General features: G+C 40.7%; 2 protein-coding genes and 1 pseudogene across 8 annotated transcripts in view; 1 reads left to right on the top strand and 2 right to left on the bottom strand.

Moving 5' to 3' along the window:
- The window catches only part of DENND2C (DENN domain containing 2C), an 83,378-nt gene extending 57,292 nt beyond the window's left edge, over window positions 1–26,086 (bottom strand). For 3 of the 7 annotated variants that reach the window (XM_077842761.1, XM_077842768.1, XM_077842769.1), the window contains exon 1: window positions 25,964–26,086. The gene's annotated coding sequence lies outside the window, so the exon portion shown is untranslated. Of the gene's footprint in view, window positions 1–10,177; window positions 10,296–25,963 lie in introns of all 7 variants that reach the window. The other 4 variants (XM_077842762.1, XM_077842764.1, XM_077842766.1 and 1 more) reach the window with 3 other exon arrangements.
- LOC144280581 (cyclin-dependent kinase 2-associated protein 1 pseudogene) lies at window positions 13,927–15,936 on the bottom strand (annotated as a pseudogene).
- LOC144281404 (uncharacterized) overlaps window positions 16,544–26,637 on the top strand; it is a 12,748-nt gene continuing 2,654 nt past the window's right edge. Inside the window, exons 1-2 of the mRNA XM_077844347.1 lie at window positions 16,544–16,616; window positions 25,593–26,618. Of these exons, the coding sequence (XP_077700473.1) occupies window positions 16,544–16,616; window positions 25,593–26,326 (807 nt within the window). The 3' untranslated portion in view covers window positions 26,327–26,618. The remainder of the gene's footprint in view (window positions 16,617–25,592; window positions 26,619–26,637) is intronic.

The raw sequence follows: 26,637 nt of genomic DNA, 5'->3' as shown, positions 1-26,637 counted from the left end.
GAATTCTAGATTGATAATATTTTCTTTAGTCTAAGGTCGTTATTTTTTGGCTTGAAGTTTGCATAGCTTCTTTTTTTAAAAAGATTTATTTATGCATTTAAGAGAGAAAGAGAGAGCACACATGCTCAGGTGGTGGGGTGAGAAGGAGAAAGAGAATCTCAAGCAGACTCCCCACTGAGTGTTGGAGTCTTGTGTGGAACTCGATCTCATGACCCTGAGACCACGACCTAAGCAGAAATCAGGAGTTGGAGACTCAAACAACTCTACCACCCAAGCAACCCCTGCATTGTTTCTAATGAGAAGTTTGCAGTCATTCTGTGTTTAGTTCCCCTGTATGTTATGTAGCTTCTTTTCTCTAACTGCTTTTAAGATTTACTCTTTATCTTTACTTTTCAGCAATTTGACTATGCTAATTCTAACTGTGGTCTTCTTTGTATTTATCCTGCTTGAGGTTTGTAGAGCTTCTTAGATGGTGAGCTGATGTTTTTCCATTGAATCCATTTTTACCTCTGCCTGATTCTTTCTCTTCTCCTTTTGAGATTCTAATTACACATATGTTAGATGATTTAATACTATTCCACAAGTTACTTGTGCTCTATTCATTTATTTTTTTACTTTTTCCTTCTTTCTCTGCTTCAGTTTAGATAAATTCTTTTGACTTGTTTTCAAGTTCACTAAACATTCTACAGAGCAAAGTCCAATCTGATTTTAAGCCCATCTAATAATTCTTATTTCAGATACTGTATTTTTCAGCTTCAAATTTTCTATCTGGTTCTTCTAACATTTCCATTCCTCTTCTGAAATACTCCATCCCTTCACCCATTATATTTTCTTATTGTATATAATTTATTTACAATAATCTTTTTAAAAAATATTTTATTTATTTATTCATGAGACACACACACACACAGAGAGAGGCAGAGACATAGGCAGAGGGAGAAGCAGTCTCCATGCAGGAAGCCAGATACGGGACTCGATCCCAGGACTCCCAGATCACTCCCTAAGCCAAAGGTAGGCACTCAACTGCTGAGCCACCCAGGCGTCCCTATTTACAATAATCTTAAAGTCCTTGTTGGGTAATGCTAACCACTGGGTTATCTTTAGGTTTCCTTTTATTGACTCTTTTTTCTCTTCATTATGGTTCACAGTTTCTATTTATTCTAGAGCCTTGTAATTTTAATTTATGCATATATATATGTATTTAAGCAATCTCTATCCCCAAAGTAAGGCTAGAACTCATGACCCCAAGATGAAGAGTTGTACACTCTTCCACTGAGCCAGCCAAGCACCCCTAGTCCCTTGTAACTTAAAAAAAATTTAATTTATCCATTTGAGAGGGAGAGCGAGATAGTGAGAGAAAGCATGGGCAGGGAGGCAGGGAGAGAGAGAAGCAGGCTCCCCGCTGAGCAGGGAGTCCAATGTGGGGCTCAATCTCAGGAGCCCAGGATCATGACCTAAACCAAAGGCAGACACCTAACCAACTGAACCATCCAGGCATCCTATTGTGCCTTGTAATTTTTAATCATAATCTTGACACTACCTGTAAAAGAACAGTAGAGGAAAAGATAATATACTTTGTATTTATTTTGCTTTATATTATTTCTGAGACTATAAACATTCCTCTCTCTAGTAATTAGAGTGAGGGGCTGATCATTCAGATTCCTCCTAGAGTCAAGTTGAGCTGAGGCTGGGTAGTAGGTCTTATTACATGGAATTCACCTGGGATTAGTTCAACCTCTAACCCCCCAAGCTGCTGCTACCTTTTATATATTGTCAATATTTGAGCTGGAAAAAGCATGGCTACAGTTTCAATTATTTTTGGTTCAACTCTGGATTCAACCCTGGCAGGATATCACTGCACAAATATGTGGGATTATAAAACTTCTTTGTGCCTCCCATACCCCCTGCAATGCTGCTGTCTTAGTAAAAACTGGAACAGCAGATAATTATTGGGCCAAGCAGTTTGTTTATGCATTTGAGATTCTTCCAGATTCCAATCCACACTCCAATTCCAATTTTAGTACATGTGCTGCCGAAGCAAGCACCACACTCCAATTCCAACAGTGCATACAGATAACTAAGACTTGGCAGATTTTTCCTTCCCTCTGTAAAGCCTCATCATCTTTGCCAGGGCTACTTGTATCCAGACTATATGCTTGTCCTCAGGTATGAAAGCTGTTATGGCTCTTTGCTCACTTATAAAGGAATTCACTTTGGAATTCAGTTCATCAAAATTTCCTTGCATCCACTATTCACTAGCCCCAGAGAAATACATGACTTTTATTTTGTCCAGAATTTTCTTGTTACTATGGGAACAAATGTTTTTCAAGTCCTACACCCTAACTGGAAGGGGAAGTCTTAAAATGTTTTTGGTGAAATAGAATAGTGAACAATAGTACAAATCAGAATACACTGCATGAAGGTAAGGGCAGGTATTGCTTCAGACTGTTTCAGGTGTGTGTGTGTGTGTATGTATGTGTAATGGATTGTAAATGTATTTATTATGGTGAGGTGTGGTAAAAAAATTTTGGAAAGTCTGTCTAGAGACAGTGAAGTCCACTTCAGTGCAGGCAAGGAGTTTAGAGAAAGGCTATCAGGATACTAATCTTTAAAGAGAATTGTTTACTGCTACCTGAATTTCAGGCATGAAACAGTTCAGAAACATACAGGCTTTTACATATCAACACAGAACAAAGTAAGTCCCTGTAGAAGTACACAAAGCATATATTATCACAGTAGGCAACTGCTGTTAGAAGAGAATAAAATACATCCAGATATTTTAATAACAAAAACATCCTTTCGTTTTTATTAAAGCCAGTTCCCTGGGCCTATGTGCTATAATTCAATGTGCTGCTTACTGATTGTTATTATTAGATTAAGACTGCAAAGAAAGATTCTGGAGAGAAAAATGTCTCCTTTTATATCTGGCTTCTTTAACAAAAGTATTTTTATTTTATTTATTTATTTATTTATTTATTTATTTATTTAATTTATTTATTTACAAAAGTATTTTTAAAATTTCTTTTTTTGGAGTTGGGGTAAGAGATGAGAAGATTCTCTGAATGTAAGAAAGCTTTCCTAGGTGAATAGAATAAATCACCTTTTACTCAGCATAAATGAAACAAACCATTGAAAAGGCATGTTATAAAACACAGGTAGAGACCATAGTATTTATAAGGAAGGCATCATGGTACAGGATACAAAGAGTGCAGGTTCTGGAGCCAGACACCTGGATTCTAATCTTCTGCAACTTACTTAGCAGTGGGCCTTGTACTCTTAACCAATCCAAACCTTACTCCAAAACAAGGGAATAACACACACCAGTAGAGTTATTGTTAGAAGGATCAAGTGAAATAATATATAAAGTCTCTTGTATAAGGTAAGTGCCCAAGAATAGTTATGACATTACTGTCACAACCTATTTAAATATTATATGCATATAACTGTCAGTATACATCCTCACCAATCTAACCTCCTGAATGTCTCTCTTTATTTCTATCCTTATTACAACAACCTCACCTTATGTACTTACCATTCTTTTCCTAGAATTACCATAAAATATAGGCTCCTATATGGCCTCTCTGCCTCTAATATCAACTCCGTTCCCATACTGTTGCCAAAATGATATTTCTAAAATTTAGATATGATCAAATCATAAACCAGTGAAAACCTTTGCTGGTTTCTGGTGCTTCATACATTGCCAAAGTGGCTATCAAAACATACTCCCAAGGAACAATGGACTTCCAAGAACTGAATGAAGATCTGATATAAAAATTGAATAATACCCTCCACACACTAGTTTTCAGAAAGAAGTTAAGTTTGTGGATAAAATTTACTTGATACTAAGTTTTTTTCCTCCACAAATATACCTTAAACATTTCACCCTTGCTACTGTTTGTGGTACTGGTCAATTCTAACAAAATGGCAAAACAAATAAACACATGGCCAACAAAAATTAGCAAAAAAAATTGGGATAAGCCAATCATGAAGAGTTTTAAAGCTTTTTAAAAATGTCATACGTACATATGTGTGTGCTTTTATAGTGCATACACAAAATATGGTCATAAGTTTGCTACTCAAATAGTTTTTGGTTTAAATGATAAAAGCAAACAAGTACGTATTTCATGGTGTCCAGAGACAAGCAAGATCAAGTCCATACCTCTTAGCATGATACATAAGGTCTCTGATTCCACTTGATTCCTGTGATTTGCCTTGCTTGCATGCTACATTCCACAAACATCAAATAATTTGCATCTATCAGTGGTTCAGAACTAGCATACTGGAGTTACAGTGTTCAAATACCACCGGACTTGGTTCCTGGCTGTGCAATCTCAGTCAAATTACTTAATCCTTCTAAGCCTGCTTCCTGAGCTATAGGATGAATCATATTATAGATAACACTTATCAAGCACTTACTATGAGTCAGGGATAATTCTAATCATTTTACCAATATGAACTCATCTCATTTTTTTTAAACAACCCATAAGGTATGTATATACTGTCATTATCCTTGTTTTGCAGATGAAGAGGCACAAAGAGGTTAAGTATAACTGATACGGCTCTTGCTACTCTCTGCCACAAAGGACACAGGTATCCATCCTATAAGGTTGTTGTAACAATTAAATATGAAATGATGTAAAAAAAAAAGATGCTTGAGACAATTGCTGGCATATAGTAATTGCTCAATAAATTATAGCTATCGGTGCACCTGGATGGCTCAATCAGTTAAGCGTCCGACTCTTGATCTTAGCTTAGGGTCATGAGTTCAAGTCCCACTGCCCTGGGCTCCATGCTCAGTGTGGAGTTTACTTTAAAAAAAAAAGACAGCTATTAATTATTTCCTGAACACACAATGTACTTTCAAGACCCATTCAAAATTTTTCAGTGAAACCTTCCTTAGACTTTGACCCTGAGTTAATTACTCCTGGGTGCTCCCATTACACCTGTTAATATTCTGTAATCCTTTTCCAATGTTAAATTCCTCTTACAACAAATACTTCTGCATACATTTTCCATGGCCTCAAGAATCTCAGTGCTCTAGAGTCATTCTTGCTGGGAATACTTAGAAAAACAGGAAGCTTAAGGGCGAAAATGAAGAGAGGTAACATTGACAGCCAGAGAGGAATAAATGCTTCTGCAATGCTGTCTTGAAAGCCCTAAAGTAAACCTAAATCTCAGAATGTAACTCCTCTATTTGCTATTGCAGAGGATGCTAAGACATGTGTTACAGAAATATTGGATGCAGGGGCGCCTGGTGGCTCAGTCAGTGAAGCATTTGCCTCTGGCTCGGGTCATGATCTCAGGTTCCTGGGACTAAGCCCTGCATGGTTCCCTGCTCATGGGGAGTCTGCCTCTTCCTCTCCCTCCCCCACCAATGCTGCTCATAGGCTCTCTCTCTCTCTTTCTCTCTCTCAAATAAGTAAATAAAATCTTAAAAAGAGAGAAGAGAGAGAGAGAAACATGGAATATAATAAAATCTGCTCAGGAAGATGGGTAGGAATTTGAACTGCTCACATTATTTGCTTTTCGGAATTTTCTAGTAGGTATATTTAATTAAAATACTAACATAGTGGGGATCCCTGGGTGGCGCAGTGGTTTGGCGCCTGCCTTTGGCCCAAGGCGCGATCCTGAAGACCCGGGATCGAATCCCACGTCGGGCTCCCGGTGCATGAAGCCTGCTTCTCCCTCTGCCTGTGTCTCTGCCTCTCTCTCTCTCTCTCTCTCTCTCTGTGACTATCATAAATAAATAAAATAATTTTTAAAAATACTAACATAGTATTTAATTTGTAAACCTCTGGATAATTTTTTGAAAACATTTATCTATTTATTTTAGAGAGAGAAGGAATCTCAAGTAGACTCCCCGCTGAGTATGGAAAAGCCCAACACATAACCCTGAGATCATGACCTGAGCCCAAACTAAGAGTCAGCCACTTAACCGCCTTAGCCACCAGGTGCCTTGCCTCTGGATAAATTTTTAATAAAGGCCATAGAAATAAATCCTGAATAAAATTCTTAACTGAATTTGCTTAAAAAAATTTTAAAGCAAAAGAGAAAAAAAATGTCGAACTGGTTTCTACCTTTCAAACTTTTATCATCTTGTTAACTGTTCTTTGAATAACAAATCTTCAAAGCAAGCACATACAGGATATCAGCCTTTTATCTCAGTCCTATCAGAGGAAACAGCCTTATAGGTAACTAAAAATGATTCCCAAAATAGCACAGAAACTTAAAAAAAACACACACCCTAATATTACTAATAATAGACAACATAAACTGCTCAGCAGTTATTGCGCCTAACTGCAAAGCAAGCACTAGGATTCTTTAAAAAATATATTTAATTCTTTACCAGGTCTGTCAACTCTCTTAAGACATCTGTCATGGAAACTTTCTGAGGTTTTTTTTCTTTAATGAAAGAATGAAATACAATATATTCAAGGTTTTGATGCACAAGCCAAAGAACTGGAATAACACTAATTTCATAATTGTGTTACATGGTTGGTTACTCACATTATTTTATTTATTATTAAAAAGATTTTATTTATTTATTCATGAGAGGAGAGAGAGGCAGAGGGAGAAGCAGGCTCCATGCAGGGAGTCTGATGTGGAACTCGATCCCGGGACCCCAGGATCATGCCGAAGGTAGGCGCTAAATCTCTGACACCCCCCCCCCAAGGGATCCCCTATTTTAAAAACTTCCAAATGACAATTCTTCTTTGCTGTTCACTGATTCTTCTTTGCTGGAGATTTTATTTAACAAAGCTGCATGACCCTTGGAGCTATCCTCACAACTAACCCGATGTTATGGGCTGAATGCTCACATGCCGTCCCCCTCCATTTCTATGTTGAAGCCACAATCCTCGGTGCAATGGTATTGGAGGCGAGGCCTTTGGGAAGTCATAAGGATGGAGGACTCATGAACAGGATTAGTCCCCTTATCAGAAAAGACATAAGAGAGATGAGCTCTCTTTCCACAAGAAGATACAACAACAAGATGGCCATAAGCAAACCAGGAAAAGGGCTCTCACCAGGAACCAAACTGGATGGCAGCTTGGTCTTGGACTTTCCAGCCAATTTATGAGAAATAAATTTTTGTTAAGCTACCCAGTCTATGCTAGTTTTGTTATAGCAGCATGAACTGACTAGACAAATGGTAGTTCCACCTTCAAAACATATCTCTAACTCCAACCACTTACCATCTTCACGGCTACCACACTAATCAACGCCACCGCATCATTTCTCCCTCTCTCATTTTTAAATTTCTATTCAATATTCACCTTTCCTGTCCATCTTACCTAAAATAAGGCTTCTTGGGTTGCCTGGGTGGCTCAGTTGCTTAAGCATCTGACTCTTCATTTCAGCTCAGGTCATGATCTCAGGGTCATGGGATTGAGCCCCAAATCAGGCTCCATACTGAGCACAGAACCTACTTCAGATTCTCTCTCTCCCATTCCCTTTACCCCTCCTCCTGGTCACACACACTCCCACTCTCTCTAAAAATAAAATCTTTAAAAAAATAAAAATAAAAATAAATAAGGTTTCTTTCCCTACATATGCCTTCACTCCACTATATTTTCTCCACAGAGCTTATCATTTACCTGAAATTCCATTATTTGTTTACTTATTATAAATATATGAATGGGTGGGGAGACACAATTTGGCTCATAACACCCTTAGAACTGAGCATGAAATAAAGTTATCCATATAACTGACATATAACATTGTATAAATTTAAGAAGCACAATGTGACCTGAGAAGTATATATATTATGAAATGATTACCACAATAAAGTTAGTTAACACATTCATCACCTCACTACTACTATTTTATTTTGTAGTGAGAATATTTAAGATCCACTCTCTTAGCAACAACATTGTTAACTAATTATCAAGAACTATTTTTTTTAAAGATTTTATTTATTTATTTGACAGAGAGTGAGCACAAGCAGGGGGAGCACAAGAAGAAGAAGCAGGCTCCCCGCTGAGCAGGAAGCCTGATGCGGGGCTTGATCCCAGGACCTTGAGATCATGACCTGAGCTGAAGACAGACTGCTTCACTGACTGAGGCACAGGTGCCCCACCAAGAACTATTTTTTATTTTTATTTTTTTATTATTTTATTTTATTTTTAAGAACTATTTTTTAAAAGGCTGGAAATACTTATGCCTTACAGAGGTCATTTATATCTGGACAGCCCTTAGGCTTTCTTGAATGACTGGGAAACACAAAAGAAGCCTAGGAGAAGCCGGGGAGATATGCACTAGAGGCAGGAGGAAAGAAGAATGGTACTTAGGAAAAGTGTTCCTCAGACTAAATAACAAGGAGGCTGACAAAACCATTAGTAGCTGTGCTTCTGTTGCAGCTAGACTTTAATCTAGTGCTCCAGCTAATAATCTAGTTAAAAGCAAGCTGGGTATGGTTAACTGTACATTGGACTATATCCAGAAATGTTCCAGTCCTAAGAGGCTAGATGGGCTCCTGGTAAAACAGGCCTTACAAAAAGTAGAACTAACTTCCCAAACTAGCATCTTATACTGCATAGTTAGCCAAGTTTATATCAGGACTTACGGAAGAATCCTAAGTCCCTAGGAGTATAGAAGCAGTCTCTTCAGCTAACTAAACCTCTTAAAACTTAGGAGACAATTCTGATTTCCAAAGAGTTACTCTGGAGCACAGATTCCAATATGGAGTTGGAAATTCAATTCACAGGAGCCAAGAGTGCTGTGTACACTAAAAATCCTTATCTGATTTCTGTATCAGGAGTCCAGGGGCCAAGTTCTCAGCAGTTCTTACCTTTTCCTTTTTAAAGATTTTATTTATTTATTCATGAGAGAGAGAGAGAGAGAGAGAGAGAGGCAGAGGGAGAAGCAGGCTCCATGCAGGGAGCCGGATGTGGGACTTGATCCCGGGGCTCCAGGATTAGACCCTGGGCTGAAGGCAGGCACTAAACCTCTGAGCCACCCGGGCTGCCCAGTTCTTACCTTTTCCTAAATGTCTCCTTTATAAACCTTGAAATCTCCTTGGGATGCTCTTCAAATTTTGACGTGAAAAGTGTAAAAATGTTTCATTCATGGATGAAACGCATATGGAGCAAAACAGAGATGTAGATGTTAGAGGTAGCAAAACAGAGACATAAAATATTGTTCAGGCCAAAGAGGATGAGGACAATTTAATTTGTACAGTGAGGACTCTTAACAGTCAAAACCAGATGACGACTGTCTAGTTGACCCACAATATGACAACGCCCTGTTCAAATCTCTAATATTCGCTCGACTTTGTCAAGGCATTTCATTGGTTTCTACATCAGCTCTTCCTGCTAGTAGGTGATGTTTCTGAAAAGAATGAAAACTAATTTTCTTAATGTAGTGCCCCTGTTATACATGTTAATTAGCACACTATTGAGACCATATTCTAGGACTGAAACATAATACAAAATGAAAGAGTGGTATAATGCAGTTAGCCTATAAAGTAATGTTTTACCAAATTTATTTTATTTGTTTTAAGATTTTATTTATTCATAGAGACACACACACACATACAGAGAGAGAGAGAGAGAGAGAGGCAGAGACACAGGCAGAGGGAGAAGCAGGCTCCACGCAGGGAGCCGGATGTAGGACTCAATCCTGGGTCTCCAGGATCACACGCCGGGCTGCAGGCGGCGCTAAACCGCTGTGCCACTGGGGCTGCCCACCAAATATATTTTAAAGACATTCAACTAGATTTACTCAAGAAAAATAAATTTCAAAAGATACTTTGAAAAAAAAACCAACATAATACTACCCCTAAGTTTTACAAGATATCTTCCAAATAAGCTAATGATATTGTTCGTTATCCATACCACCGTCCTTGTCCCATAAAGACAGCTATAAGTTAACAGGAGAGTATTTAATGTCATGTAATAGCATGACTAAGGTCACATCAGTCCTCTCTGACTTAAGTTAGTTCTTCTATTTCTCATCTGCAGTAGAACCTAATTCCCACGACCCAAATACGTTCAGAAAAAAAAAAAAAAGTAAAGAGGAAAAAAGTCCAGGTGGCACAGAAGAAGTCTGTTTGCATACTCATGGGATATCTAAATGACAATCATCATCATTTCTTAAGTGCTCCAGATGCCAAGCATTGTGCTTAGTCCCTACATTCGTTATTACATTTAATTCTCAACAGCTCTGACGGTATTATTACCTTCCTTTTGCAGATGAGGAAACTGAGAATGAACTGGTTCGGTAAGTTACCCAGGTAACACAAGCTTAGTTCCTCTTTACTCCAAAGCTTCTGCATTTAACCCGTATGCATTACTTGTCTGTGGGTAGACATAACAATAATATCAACCAATATAACAGGATGTCAAATGCAACTTTTCCTGTCCTCTCAGGGTTTCAGCAGGGGCCTCATAGGCCAAGATCAAAACAATAGGAGTCAAATACTTCCATATTCTATAGAGAACTCCAAGGCTTATAAAGTGGGGCAGCCAAAAATAGGCTCTGCTAACATCAGTTCATTACCCTTGTCACAACAGTGTAAAAAGAATCATAATTAGTTCATTCATTATAAGGATTATAAGGGACAATATAGACAACTTCTTTTAAAAAATTAGGCGGTGTGTATTTCCTTGCCTCCCAAGGGAAAAGGAGGAGGTACTTCCTGCCTATCTCAAACCCAGGGACTAGGAGCTCAGAATAATCACTCCCAAGTGCTTAACTTATACCCAGAACAGGAGAGACACAGGGACTGGGAACCACTCCCATCCAGGGGGAGAAAAGGTGCTGCTGAATTTTAAAGATTGCTTAGGTAAACAGTCAAATTAAATGTTTCGGCAGAAGAGGAAGTTTTATGAAACTCCAGAATGTGGAAAATGACATATAAAAGTAACTTTAATCACACGAAACTTCACAATTTCATTAAATTAATGCAGTGTTAGTCCATATAATCACATGAAGTGTATCTTAACTTTTTGATCTAATTATCCTTTTTGAAACCTCTTCTATAGTAAGAAATAACTGTCCCAAATTAGAACTTTTAAACTTTACAAAATAGCTTCAAAATAACTCTATAGTAACATAGTTTTAATTTAATTTTATTTTTAAAATATTTTATTTATTTATTCGAGATAGAGCCAGCATGAGGGTGGGCATTGGGAGAGGGAGAAGCAGGCTCAGGACCTAGGCATCATGACCTGAGCAGAAGGCAGATGCTTCATTGTCTGAGCCACCCAGGTGCTCCAGTAACATAGTTTTTAAACCACAAACTCATGCTTAGCTAAGTTCTTCTTAGTAGCAAAATTCTTACTTCTTATAGTGTGCAAATGTTGGAAAAAAATTCCAGAAAGTAAAAAGAAAAAAAATTGTTTTTAAGGTTTGTTTTTTTTTAATTTTTATTTTATTTTATTTTATTTATGATATACAGAGAGAGAGAGAGAGAGAGAGAGAGAGGCAGAGACATAGGCAGAGGGAGAAGCAGGCTCCATGCACCGGGAGCCTGACGCGGGATTCGATCCCGGGTCTCCAGGATCGCGCCCTGGGCCAAAGGCAGGCGCCAAACCGCTGCGCCACCCAGGGATCCCTGTTTTTAAGTTTTAAATACTATAAACTACTACTACTTTTTAGAAATTTTGAAAATAGAGAAAATGAGGGGAAAACACTTCTAAGTCTACCACCTCCAGCACAATCACTGGTGTATTTTGGTCTATTTCCTCCCTGTCTTTTTTCATAAGTATATTTTTATATAGTAGCAATTACAGTATATATGTATTCACATCCTGCCCTTTTTTAGTGTTAAGTAAAAAAAAAAGCACTTTTCAGGGGTTTAAAAGTATAGACATAACAAGCTCTCCTAAAAACATACATCCGCATCCACTGAATAATGTAACTTCCAATCTAACTCTAAAGCCAAATAGCCAGAAGACCCATTTCTCAAGTTTTCAAATCATCCCCAAATTATACATTCAACTGTTATTTTATCTCCCTTGATGATATAAAAGCAGCAGAAAGTAAAACTACTTTCACATAGTTATTAAACATGTCTCTTATTCCTCAAATTGCCATTTAAAACACATGAAGTATTAGGTCTGTAATATATTAACCTTCAGGCCCAACAATGATCACTTAGAAGCAACAAAGTTACTTCCCTTCCCCTCTTCTTCCCTGGACAATTCAGCCCTAAAGCCCTTTGGTGGAACAGAGTAAGGCAGGCACCCATGCCTGATGCTCAGGAGCCGAGAGAGACCAGAGCAGGGGATCAGAGGCACCAGAGCTTGAGAAGCCAGGGCAGCATCCGTGTAGGAGTGCGGTTGGTGTGGCCAGCAGGGGCCTGAATGAGATCAAGAGGGCAGGCCCTGCAGAAGCACAGCCCACCACAGGATGTTAGCGCTGAGCAAAGTGAAGGGGTAGCCAGGCTGACGGGTAGCCTGGTGGGTCATCAGAGCTGGGCACACCGGCACAGGGTATTGACAAGTGAACCTCACGCTGGACTTCAGCCCATTAGCTGGGTGCCAACATGTAACAGACAAGCTACTCAAACAGAACACCTTGACTGAATCCAGGCTTCCCCCCAGCTGAAAGTAGAGCGTTTTTTTGTTTTTTTGTTTTTTTTTTTTTAAGATTTTATTTATTTATTCATGAGAGACACAGAGAGAGAGGAAGAGAGGAAGAGGCACAGGCAGAGAGAGAAGCAGGCTCTTCATAGGAAGCCCAATGTGGAACTTGCTCCCAGGACCCCAGGATCACACACTGAGCAGAAGGCAGATGCTCAACCGCTGAGCCACTCAGGTGTCCCAAGCACAGTGGGAAACCTTTCTGTGAAGCCTTTCATAACCCAAATTGGTGTCAAGTGAAGACTCACTTATCATTAATGTACATGGAAAATTGAGCTTTCCCAGACCCCCCAAAAATAACCTGTTAGGCTTTTCTGATACCTTAGGACACATCTTGCTAACAGATGCACAAAATAAACTGAGCTAAAGCTTACAGATGCAGTGCAAAGTCATGGTGGCTGGAGGCTGAGATGGTCACATGGTTAAGTGGTAGAGACTGCCACAATCTCAGACCCCAGCACTTACACTGTTAGTCTTCTCCATTTTGGCCACTCTGTTATGCAGTGGCATATCGTTGTGGTTTCCATGTAAACTTTACAAACTCATTTATCTCTTACCATGCCATGCCACACATCCTCTATCACCATAGAATCATACTCTGTCTTTTTAAAAAAATTTTTAGAATATTTTATTTATTTACTTGACACAGAGAGAGAGCAAGAGAGCACAGGCAGGAGGAGCAACAGGCAGAGGGAAAGGGAGAAGCAGGCTCCCTGCTGAGCAGGGAGCCTAATGCAGGGCTCAATCCCAGGACCCTAGGATTATGACCTGAGCCAAAGGCAGACACTCAACTGACTGAGCCACCCAGGTGCTGCCCCATGCTTTATTTATTTTTTTTCCATGCTTTATTTTTTAAAGTGACTTTTACAGATCATCATGCTCTCTTGGAATTAAGCATAATAAATTCCAAAAACATTACTATCCAAAACAGGTCAGTTGGAGAACATTCTAGGTCAGTCCTCTTCCACTATAGATGGCAATTTCAGTCATAAATATAAATAAAAGATGACAGAAAAGCCAGGAGTGTGTGGAATCATGGAAGCCAAAGGAAGAGAATCCTTCAAACAGAAAAGAATGGTTAATAGTGACAGATACACCATCAAAAGGTCCAATAAGATAGAAATACCTGAGTGCCTCAGTCGTTGAGCAACTGACTCTCAGTTTTGGCTCAGGTTTTGACCTCAGGGTCCTGGGATTCAGCTCTGTGTCAGACTTCCCACTCAGCAGGGAGTCTGCTTAAGGATTCTCTCTCCCCTTGTCCCTCCTCACCCTGCTTGCGTATGTGAGTGTGCATTCTCTTGATAGATAGATAGATAGATAGATAGATAGATAGATAGATAGATAGGACAGTTTTTTTTTAATGAAAATAAGCTTTATTAAATCAAGTAATAAATACATACAAAGATGCAAACAGTTTTAGTCATTTTCTTCCAGATGTTTGGATCAACTTACAGGAAAAGCAGAACTGAAATCCACAGTCTTAGTAGGAAAATTTTGGTGGGGGAGGGGGGTTCTTGTTAGGTTAGGTTTGGTAGGTTGCTCTTTCTTCTGTATTTATAACTTGTGCATTTTTTAAATTGACCTCAAAGCACTAATAGTCATGCAAGCAAATGCTTAATTAAGCTCAAAAGAAGTTACATTAAGCAGAATCCACACCATGTGGCAAACGTATGCACTCAAAACAAAACCCTCAGAGTTGTATTAGCTTATGAAAGATAATGTAAAACAATCTGAGTAACTTAAGTCTACTCCAAAAAGAGGATGAAAGGAGCTGGGATATCTGCTGTGAGATAGGGATCTTTTACGTGCATCTTTTAAATCAATGCTTAAAAAAAAGAAAACAAAAAAATAAAAATGCTTCAAAAATAAAAATAAAAATAAAAACAAAAAACCCTGGGTAATTCCTATTTAAAATGTAAATCCTAGTCAACTGCAAAGTATTTCTCAATCTCAGAGACTCATGAACCATGGGAGGGACACGGGAAGGAGAAACCAAACTGTTACCGTTTTGAAAACAAGAGTTTCATCTGAACATGGGAGATGAGCTGTAACTTCTGGTCTTGGAAGAAGATGGAAAACCTTCCACGCTGATAGGCAGCTAGGACCTGGCCTTCCGTTCCGTCTCAGCCAAGCACTCTCGAACCAGTCCTCTGGCGTGAATGATGCCTCGTTTTAGTCTCTCCATGGGGCTCTTGCTCCCTGCATAGGTGGGTCTAATCTCTTTCCCCAACTCTTCAATGATGGCCAGCAGCTCAGCATATTTGCTTTGGGGTACCTGGCTGTTCCCAGTTCCCTGAGTATAACCTAGAGATGGTGGCCTGTAGTCACTCAGCAGCTGGCGGTACTGGGAGGATGTGGCCATACTGGTGGAGGGTGGGTGGACACTCCCAGCGGCGCTGAGGGAGGCGGTGGGCATGTGCGCGGCCAAGTTCGGTTTGTAAGACATCCATAAGACAGGTTTTTAAGAATCATTTTATAAAAGGAATACCTTGGTGGCCCAGTGGTTCAATGTCTGCCTTTGGCTCATGTCATGATCCCGGGGGTCCTGGGATCAACTCCCTGCAGGGAGCCTGCTTCTCCCTCTGCCTGTGTCTCTGCCTCTCTCTCTCTCTCTCTGTGCCTCTCATGAATAAATAAATAAAATCTTTTAAAAAAATTTTTTTAAAAAGGTAAAGACTTGAGTGTCTATTGGTCATTAGGATCTGGGCAAGAGCAGGGTCAATGGCATGAGGAACTAAGAAGTGGATGGGGAAAAAAAAGAATGGGAACAGCAACTGGATACAATCCTTTCAAGGAGTTTATCCACGTTAGGCAAGTGGACAACAGAGTAGGGTTCAGCTAACCAGGAACACACGGTTCAGGAAAGCTTTTTGGGGTGGGAATAGAGAAGAATTAAGCTTGTTTAAACACTAGTAGAAAGGAGTCAGGAGAGAAGAGAAAAACAAAGGTCTGAGAGCTAAGCCAAAAAGGGAGAGAGGGTGCAGCACCCGACTGGAGCTGCAGGGATTAGCATGTGACAGGAAGAGGGACAGCTCTTCCACTGGAACAGAAGGGAATGAGGAAAGAAAGGTAAGGATGTGCATTTGAAGGTGGAAGGGCTGTACACTGATGAATGTCCCCTCTGATGACTGCTCTTCTCCCTTTGAAATTACAGGTGAGATTACCTGCTGACAGTAACTTGAGAGGGGAAAAAACAGAGGTAGAGAAAGTTTAAGATAGGCATGGTGTAGAAAAAAGAAGCAAGAATCTCCAGGTTCCCTAAGCAGAGAGTTCTTAAAAAGAAGAGTTAGGAACTAAACCTTTGAGAACATGAAACTTTTTTTTTTTTTTAAGATTTTACTCATTTATCCATGAGTGACACAGTGAGAGAGAGGCAGATACACAGGCAGAGGGAGAAGCAGACTCCCTGTGGGGAGCCCAATGCAGGACTCGATCGCAGGACCCCAGGATCATGACCTGAGCCAAGGCAGACACTCAACCACTGAGCCACCCAGGCATCCTGATGGGAAACTAAATGAGCAGAAAGGACAAAACCAAGTAATGACTGGGCGAAAGCCTAGGGAGAGCTAACAGGATCAGGATAATGTGGACCACAGATACCATGGAAGGAAAATGTCCTAAAAAGAAAAGGATGAGGCACATCAGTGTCTTCTAAGTAAGAAGACTAAAGACTGAGAAAGGTCAGCAAGGACAGATAACAGGTAGCTAAAGCTTAGGAAGATAATCAGTGAGCAAATGGAGCAACGACTGATACAACATCTACTGTAAAGTCAGTGAGAAGATTAAAGACAAAAGGACTAATTAACTTCAAACACAATGTTTTTAAGTTGGGGGAAGAAACCTATATATTTTTAAAAAGTGCAGCCAAAAAAAAAGAAGGATAAATACATGGAAGAGGGCTTGGGGAAAGTTCAGTGAAGCTTCTTCATGGAAGAAAGAGGCTTAGGAGTCGGAGAAGGATGGCAGCTCTGATGGAAGTGGAAGAAAGACAAGAGGGTGTGTGTAGCATAATGAAGACTCAGACCAAGTCAGGTAAACTCTCTCATACCAAGTCAGAGAAGCTTGCTCATGAGGTACTAGGCCTTAATCTATGAAAATAAAATAGCCTGGCTATTTTAGAGAAAAAAGCCTGGCTACTTGAGGATAAAGTCTTTAAGAGCTGCTTAATGGTTGGACATTGGACTGAAGTTATAGCATGATTCATAGAGGGTCTGGCCTATGTGATTCTTCATCTCCCTCCTAAAGCTGGACATGAGAGTGAACAAAATAAGCTGGGGCCAAAGACAGGAAAACTAGGATTTTTCTCCACTCAGGGGAAAGACTCGCTTCTTGGTGTGCATAATGGAAGATCAGTGGAGCCAAGCAATCTGGTGATATGATGAGGGCAAAACTGAAGTCTCAGATACCAGGTGAAGGAGAGGCATGTTTGTGGGGGAGAGGCATGTTTGTTGGGGAGAAACTGGGCTTAAGGGAATCAACAAACACAAGAAAAGTAGGAACACATAATATTAACAGGAGAAGAGATAGGGTGAATGATCATAAATTTTTGGGGTCGGGGGAATCAAAGAGGGATCATTTAAGGGCAGGAACAGCAGAAGCATATGTTGACCTGGCTTCACAGACTAGGCACACACCATGCCCAAGATTCTGGAGCCTGCTTAGTGAGAGAGGACTGCCTATTGAATCGAGTCCTTCCTCCTGCACTATAGGTCAATGTTTAATGAACTGTCCTAACCAAACCCAGGGCAAGAAATACATTTGTTGTCACCACACACGCGCGCGCGCGCACACACACACACACCTCAGAAACAGAAGTTGCACAAAACAATTACCCTTACTACAATACGATAAAGTAAAACATAAAGTTAACATAAAATATTATGTTACCATGATACAAATACATCTAAAATTCCAAAATAAGTAATATAAAAATTAAAATTAGAAAAGATTCAATGTAATGCAACAAGTGACCTTTCCTGTTCATAAATTAATTACAGTCTGAAAAACACAAAAACAGTACATACTTATCAGGTTCACTACAGAGTCTTTTATTCTTTTGCTTTAAATTGGGTCAGGGTTGAAAATCCTAGTTGAAACAATAAGTTGATGTGAATGGCAAAAATAGTACTACATTCTTTCTACTTTGCAATGGATTCTTTGGTCTTAATAGAAAATGATGATAAGCAATGTCATATAATCATTCTTCAGAGTAGTTGAAGATCTAAGCCACAAAAATTCATTTTCTTGACAAACTAAAAGCCCCGTGCAACTTAGAATATCTGTGATCACACCACTTTGGACTGTGGTATCTGTACCAGACTACAGCCACCTTATCAGCATTGATGAAACATCCCATAATGGTACAGAATGGAGGTATATCATCGCTAAGAGGTGAAATCTTAGTGTTCAGTTGATTTATCATCAAAAGTAATAAACATAACATCCATGCATTCTAGATGAATATTTTTTTCCAACAGGTATGTAGCCATTTTTCTCTTATGCCAGTGATAGGCAACTAAATAAAACAATAATGAATCTTTCCCAGGAATGGTCCTGGGAAAAGAAAACTGAGAAAATTTTACTTTTTTTCTTTGAAAATACTTGAAAAGGCTTACTGAAAAGTCTAGTATCTTTTTAATTTTACGATTTTGCTACATTTTGCTTGACCTTGAATTATGCTAGTCTAAATGAACGGTGCAATGAGAACCACTGCATTATGATCATGTGCAAATGGACCATCCCTTTAATTCACATAACGTTCCTCTTTTGTTCCATGTTACCCCTTACAGTTGAAGTAGGAACCAGAGAAAATGGAGTTTCAATAAACACTGTTGCAGAGCAGGCTGTGGCATTTCCTCTCAGCAGGTCATCTTATCATTGGCCTTAACAGACCCTTATATAATCAGAGTATTAAAGAATACAGATAAATATTTCAAAATAAAATTATACTTCACATTGCTAAGTAACCAATTCAGACATATCCTAGATAACCAGAGTTTTTTGTTTTTTCACTCTGGTGGAAAAAAAGAAAGAGAAGAAAAAGCACATCTAAGTAGCTGCAAGAATCATACACACATAACCCAATCTGTTCTAAATTTTAACATCCACAAAGCAAAAAATCCAGACACATGCCATTTCTATGAATTTAAACTTCAAAGGAAAATTGATAATTTTCCTCTATATCTGTTGTAAAAACGTTTATCACTGTTATAAAAACCTCAAAATATAACTTAAAAAAATAGAGCATGGGGTGCCTGGGTGGCTCAGTCAGTTCAATGTCTGCCTTTGGCTCAGGTCAGGGTCTCGGGGTCCTGGGCACAGGGTTGGGCTTCCTGCTTTGCAGGGGAGTCTGTTTCTCTCTCTCCTCTACCCCTCCCCTCTGCTTGTGTTCTTTTGCTTTCTCTCTCAAATAAATAAATAAAATCTTTTTTAAAAAAATAGAGCATAAATGATAACCTTTAACTAATATAAGTGGCTTTATGCTACCTGAATTGAATGCCAAAAAGTCTATTTTCAGGCTGCTATCCAGGAATCTAATAAGGAAAAAAATACTGAATTTCTTCCTCAAAAATAGAGAATGCAAGAGAAACATCTGGGATAGCTAGATGTTTATACATCTAGCTTACAAAGTAAGTCCTTTGTATTTCCTTCTCCTATCTCACCATGATTTACTACTTAATCCTTCAATCTTACAATCTGCTATAATGCCTAAGAAGTGAAGAGGAAAACTTCATGTTTTCTTTTCCTTAGGATAAAAATTACTCATTTAAGTCAGAGAGGAAAAAGACAAAAAAGATTCCATCCTGTCTAACCCTCTGGGTCCCAGTGCAGGCACTCCTTCAAGTTTTGGTTTTTTATTCCACGCAGTGTTCAATATTCCCCACTTTAATTGAGGCAAACAGATCACTATTTTACTGGTTTAATGAGGAGCACTGAATACTGAAATATATTTTCAAACATAGTTTTGGTCCTGACATTGTACAACTTAGTCTATTTCTCTGTATCTCAGGTCCCAAAACAATAAAGGGAATACATTCCACCTACTCTATATGACATATGGAGGGATGAATTTAAAATTTTCATGTTGCCTGCAGGAGGTGCAACATTGAAGAACTTTTTAAAATTTTTTTAACTCAACTTACAAATCTAAATACTTGAAAAGAACACCCCTTATGAGAGGATCAGCCAAATGTGGCCCACCACTTGTATTTGTATGGTCTCTGAGAAAAGACTGGTTTTTATGATTTTTAAACGGCTGAAAAAAAATTAAAAAAGCATAATATTCTGTGACACATGAAAATTATATGAAATTCAAATTTCAGTGTCCGTAAATAAATTTTTATTGGAACACAGCCCATGCTCATTTATTGAAGTATTGTCTCTGGCTCTTTTCAGCAGAATTGAGTACTTAGAGAGATGTATGGCCCACAGAGTCTAAAATATTTACTATCTAGCCCTTTACAGAAAAAGTTTGCCATTCCCTGCCTTAAGAGACCATACATTTATTTGAATGATACTACAAATTAGGAAAATATTTTTGAGTCTGTTTTTGAAAATGCTTTCAAAGCCATAACACATTCTTTTGAGTCTCTTCAGTCATGGCAAATCTTCATTCTTTGAAAGTGAGTATGAATTTTGGAGATGGGTAAGCCACTTGGAGCCAAAGTTGAATAAGATTGGTTATCAAGATGAATCAACCAACAAACATTTATTAATAATCTATATTTGGGGGCAGCCCGGGTGGCTCAGCAGTTTAGCGACGCCTTCAGCCCAGGGTGTGATCCTGGAGACCCAGGATTGAGTCCCACAGTCGGGCTCCCTGCAAGGAGCCTGCTTCTCCCTCTGCCTGTGTCTCTGCCTCCTCTCTCTCCTTCTATGTCTCTCGTGGACAAATAAAATCTTTAATAAAAAATCTATATTTGGGATGCCTGGGTGGCTCAGCAGTTGAGTGTGTCTGCCTTCAGCTCAGGATGTGATCCCAGCCAGAGTCCCTGGATCAAGTCCCAGATGGAGCTCCCTACAAGAAGCCTGCTTCTTCCTCTGCCTGTATGTGTGTGTGTGTGTTTTTTTTAAAGATGTTATTTATTTATTCATTAGAGACACAGAGAGAGAGAGGCAGAGACACAGGCAGAGGGAGAAGCAGGCTCCATGCAGGGAGCCCGATGTGGGACTTGATCCCGGGTCTGCAGGATCACGCCCTGGACTGAAGGCGGCGCTTAAACCGCTGAGCCACCAGGGCTGCCCTCTGCCTGTGTTTTTGTGTCTCTCATGAATAAATAAATGAAATCTTAAAAAATATGTATATATTTATGGGAAGTGAAGATCTCTTCTGAAAAAAAAAAAGCAGTATCTCTGACTTCCAATCACGTGAAGGTATAGTCATGTTTTCATAGCTTTGACTAAAGGTATATAAGCTATATAGGCATAGAAATACAAAGCACAGAGGAAGGGGAGCACCTGGGTGGCTCAGTCAGTTATGCATCAGATTTCTGATCCTAGCTCAGGTCTTGGTCTCAGGGTCGTGAGTCAAAAAGAAAGAAAGAAAGGAAGAAAGGAAGGAAGAAAGAACAGAGGAGGAAAAGTAATTCTGTAATAAAACTAGAAGATCTACTTTCCTGTGTGGCTGTGAATATGCTGTAAAGTTGTGTTATTTTTACAAAGAGGAACTCTGATAATACTTCAGGCAATATGCTTTTGGAATTAATGAGTGACTCCCAAATAAAATTTTATTTTATGTAGTTTATTTTTTATTTACTTTTATATTTTATTTTGAAGTAATCTCTATACCCAACATGGGGCCCGAACTCAAAATCCCAAACCAGCCAGGCATGACCCCCAAATAAAGTTTTAAAAGAACAGGATTCATTGGGTTGTAAAAATTGCTGCTTAATCCTTCAATTAAAACCCATATTATTGATTTATAATCACAATTTAGAAGACAAAATTAGCATCAATAAATCAATCAATAATTCTTTTCACTCAAACAAAGCAAACCATTTATCCCTGGCCCTCTTCATTTCTAATTCCATATGCTTTCCCTGAGCAATTTCATCTGCTCTTAAGGTTTCAATGACCACTTTACTGGCTAACTCTGAAATTTGCATCACTAATCTCAGCCTCCTCCTAGGCTCTTGATCCCCCCTGACATTTCTACCTTAAGTGTCCAGAGGCACTTCAAACTCAGCATGTTCAAAACTGAAACAGTGCTCTTCCTCCCACAAGAAAAAAAATAAAACAAGTTCCTCTATCCAGTTTCCCAAGCCAAGAAACGAAGTCATTTACTTTTCTGTTCACCTCCAAAGCCAATCACTTTTTAAGCAGAGTCAATTCTGTATCTTGATCATCCTGTCCTCTCCTCTTCACCTCTATGAGGATTTTTCCGCTCCAGGCCCTTATTTATCCTCTCTTATCTGGACCATTTCAATACCATTAGCCTCCTAACTTATCTCTCTACCTTTTGCTTGTCTCCATCCAGTCCAGCCTCCATCCATACCCCACCATGTTATCTGTCTTCATTACCTCAAATCCTTCCCTGGCTCTCTATTGTCTTTAGAATCAAGTCCAAAGTTCCCAGCATGAAACACAAGCTTTTTACTCTGTGGCACCAGCAGACTTTTCTCTCTCTCTCTCTCTCTCTCTTTTTTAAATATTTTATTTATTTATTCATGAGAGACGGGGGGGGGGGGTGGGGTGGGGCGCAAAGGCAGAGGCTCCCTGTATGGAGCCTGACGTGGGACTCAATCCCAGGTCTCCAGAATCAGGCCCTGGGCTGAAGGCGGCGCTAAACCGCTGAGCCACCCGGGCTGCCCCTATTTTAAAGTTTTAAAACCACCTTTAACACATTCTATAGTGAGAGATTTTGCCAAACTGGACAAATCTTCATTATTCCAAATGAGAGGCACCAAAACCCCAATGCTTACCTCATTTCTAGCAATTTCAGTGATCCTAACCCAGTTAGCAAGCAAGCTCAGCATATTTCTTTTTCTAGGTTATTTCCAGGCACCATGCCCTCTAGCCCAGCTTCTCACCTCCATAAACTCTGACCTTTAGTCAATAAACTACAACATATTCCTCACAAATGCCATATACTTTCACATCATCCATATCTTCTGCTCCCTTCCCTGACTCAGTTAACTCTTATTCACCCTTCAAAGCCAAATTCAATTATGGTATCTTCTCTCTAATCTTCCTCCTTATCATATATAGAATTATTTTCCCTCATCATTGTTCCCACTAAATTCTATCTCTATATAACTCAGCACACTAAAATTGCAGGGACTCCTTTACATGTCTGGTTATAAGCTTCTTGAAGGCAGGGAAGCGTCTTTTCTTGAATCTAACATTTAACCTATGGTCTGAGAACAGACATTTTAAACTTCTTGTTGAAAAATAATCACTTCTTCTATTGATAAGATAATGCCATAATTGTAGTATGAGTGACTGAGGTTTTTTTTTTTTTTTTTTTTTTTTTTTTAAGATTTTATTTGAGAGAGAGACACAGAGATAGAGCACAAGAAGAGAGGAAAAGGAGAAACAGGTTCCCCACAAAGCAGGGAACCTGATAGGGGACTCGATCCCAGGACCCTGGGATCATGACCTGAGCCAAAGGGCAGACACTTAACCATCGAGCCACCCAGGAGCACTGTGACTGCAAGTTTAGAAACAGAAAGAATCCCAAGTCATTCATGGGTGGTGGGGGTGGGGGTGGGGTAATAGTCTTCTATACAAAATATAATTAAATTGTGGCTTGGACAAACCTCCATCCACATCTTGTAACACCAGTTTCTTTCTTTTTTTCTTTTTAAGATTCTATTTATTTATTTATTCATGAGAGACAGAGAGAAAGAGAAAGAGAGGCAGAGACGCAGGCAGAGGGAAAAAGCAGGCTCCATGCAGGGAGCCTGACCTGGGACTGGATCCTGGGACTGGATCCTGGGACTTGATTCTGGGACTCCAGGATCATGCCCTGGGCCAAAGGCAGGCGCTAAACTGCTGAGCCACCCAGGGATCCCCAACACCAGTTTCTTTCTATGTCTCTTTCTCTCCTTTGTGAAGAAGTTATTTCTAGAACTCTCTTTTAAATACACATTGGATTTTATTAGTATTTCACTCACAGAACTTGAAATTCAGTATAATGCAAAAGTTTGGATTAGGACTTCTGGAGTCTAACTGGTCTGAATACTAGCTCTGCTGCCTAGGCTGTTTGATAGGGGTGTTACTCAACCTCATGTCTCTCAATGAGGACACCAAAATAATGACACCTCTCATGGTGCTGTTGTAAGGATTAAATAAGCTAATCCATGTAGAGAATTTAGAATACTGCCTGGCTCAGAGTAGGTCCCAATAAATACTGACTGGTGTAATCATCAGTTTTAAAAACAGTTTTCTTGCTACTTATTTTAGCCCACTTGGTAGTGTTAATGTCCTAGAAGGAAGGAATTGTATTCTGCTCATACAGGAATACTAGGGAAGCGCTAAAACTGTGCCTTCGAATATAACAGATGCTCAATAAACAATGTGACCATAAAGGCTTCAGACCTCCAAGAGCGGCAAATTTAAATTACAGCAAAATTTATATATGGAGTACATATTTAAAATGATGTTTTAAGTAGTTTCAAAACACTCATCTTCCACTGAACTGCTGAAACGTAAAGCTTTTAAGACAACACAAAAATTATATTCACTAGGAACTTTCCCTCTACACCATCTGATTTGCTCTTAACCAATGGTATCTATCCAATGGTCTAAAATTCTTGTCTAGAAGACATGTTATAGATCATTTAAAATGCAATTCCCAGGTTTAGAAAATTCTATTATTGTCACATCAAAAACACTAACACTGTTCCTTTAGATCTGCATCTTAAGAAATCTATTGCCACCGTCAACATAAAAACGCTAACGAAAGGCCACCAGACACAATTACTACATTTCCTGGTTTCTGCCTGGGAAACTACTTCAGAACACACCTACAAGTATCCCCAGTAAATGTCTGCTGGTTACAAACTGCTATTCCCTTTTTTATTTCCACTTTCTCCCTAAAACCCCTCACTCCTTCATACCCAAGGAAAAGAAAGCAAATATCTATAATAAAGATTGTACCAAAAAAAAAAAAAAAAAGAGCTACACATTAATTTTGTTTTGAAGGACTAAAATCTTATGAAAGTCTTGATTTGAAGCAATACTCCCAGCTTACTTTACTAGGTAACAAAGTATAATTACTTAAAGCAAAAAAGATTATTTGAGGGGATTCCTGGGTGGCTCAGCAGTTTAGCACCGCCTTCAGCCCAGGGCCTGATCCTGGAGACCTGGGATTGAGTCCCACGTCGGGTTCCCTGCATGGAGCCTGCTTCTCCCTCTGTGTCTCTGTCTCTGTGTGTGTGTGTGTCTCATAAATAAATAAATTAAAAATCTTAAAAAAAAAAAAGATTATTTGATTGGTACCGAACTTAAGGATAAATAATTCAGTAACAGTGCGTGGATAATATGTGCCATTCTAGAAAAGTTCATTGATCAGTTAAAAATGGACCACACTCCGAACAATGGTGATGAGGGGGGGGGGGTTAAACAATTTATTTACTCAGTAACAGAGATTTTGGGCTTTATCTAAAACACCGGAGGTGAAACACTAGCTTTGGGATAAAGGTTTACAGAGTGCCTACTGTGCGCCCGGCATTTAGTAGTTGCTTTACAGAATATGCCTGCTGTCGGTGCACAAATGACAAAACCTAACATTTATTTACGGATTGCTCTCATTTATCTCCTTTGACCCTCAGAACACCCCTGGGCGTGAGCATCCCAGATTTCCAGTTGAGGAAAAGAGGCCCAGAAAAGCCGACCCGCCCGAGGTATCGCATCTGTTCTGTGGTCCTGGCCGCCACTCCGGCCCCTGACTCATCGAATCACCATCCGCGATCCCAGTTACTCAAAAGTTCTTGGAGTTTCCATTGTCCGATTGTAAGATCAAAATTCTACCGACTTTCCATGCTGTGCTCGTCAGATTCTGTTAAGAATCAAAACTCAGAAAAAAGCAAGAAACGCGTAAAAGTGCACCGCCTCAGCCCGCGGACGCTCAGGCGCCCAGCGCGGCTCCTCGTGGAGGGCGCCCCCGCCCCGCAGCGCACTCCCGGCCCCCGAGGTGGGTGAGCGGCGCCGAGACGCCCCGCGGGCTCCGCCACAGCCGCCGCGGCCCGCCCGCAGGGCTCCCGGGGCCCGTCGTCGCGGTCCCCCGGGGCCAGGGGAGCCCAGACCCCACACCTCGGCGCCGACCCCTCCGCGCGCCCGACGCCCGACGCCCGACGCCCGGCGAGCGACCGCCACCGCCGCGAGGGAGCGAGGCCCCCGGCCGCAGCAGAGCCCGCCCCGCGCCGCCCCGCGCCTACCTGCCCTCGGCGTCCACGCCGCCCCCGCGGCCGCGCCGCGCAGCTCCCGTCCCTCCGCCGAGGCGCCAGGTCCCCGCGCTCGCACTCGCGGTCGGCTCCGTCCCGCCCCCGCAGGCCCCGCCGAGGCCCCGCCCCCGCCCGGCCCACCCGGGCTCTTATTGGCTCCTCTCTGCGCCCCCACGCCTCGGCCCGCCCCCGGCACCGCCCGGGAACCGTCGAGAGGCGGACCTCCCCGTGCGAGCCCGCGCGGAGCCGGAACCGTGCCCCGGACCCCGGACGCCCCCGGACGCCCCCGCCGCCCCGCCGCCGGCAGAGGCCTCAAGCCAGAGCCCCATGGGGTCGCCGTGCCTGCGGCCCTACTAGCCCCACGGCGATGGACCTGAACTTCACATGAAAGCTGACGCTCCACAGCCACCTAGTTGATCGAGGAATCCAAATGGCACCTCGTTCAAGGAAACCATAAAACTCTCTCCTGCCACCGCAGTTGCAGTCCAGTGCCACCTTGGAAAGTAGATGCAAATAACGCTCCGAACGCCTGAGGTTTGAAGCCCCAGCACTGGGAGGCCTTTGATACTCCCAGTGCCTGAGGTCGGCCCCCACGCCCTGTTGCGATACACACGCCTAGGCACTACGCCTCCTACACGCTCTTGCTCAGGTATGTGCATGGCGCGGTG

Source organism: Canis aureus, chromosome 12 (assembly GCF_053574225.1).
Source record: "Canis aureus isolate CA01 chromosome 12, VMU_Caureus_v.1.0, whole genome shotgun sequence".
In the NCBI taxonomy this organism is placed as follows: domain Eukaryota; kingdom Metazoa; phylum Chordata; class Mammalia; order Carnivora; family Canidae; genus Canis; species Canis aureus.
Note: the sequence above shows the minus strand (reverse complement) of the source record. Positions and strands in the feature narration are given on the sequence as shown.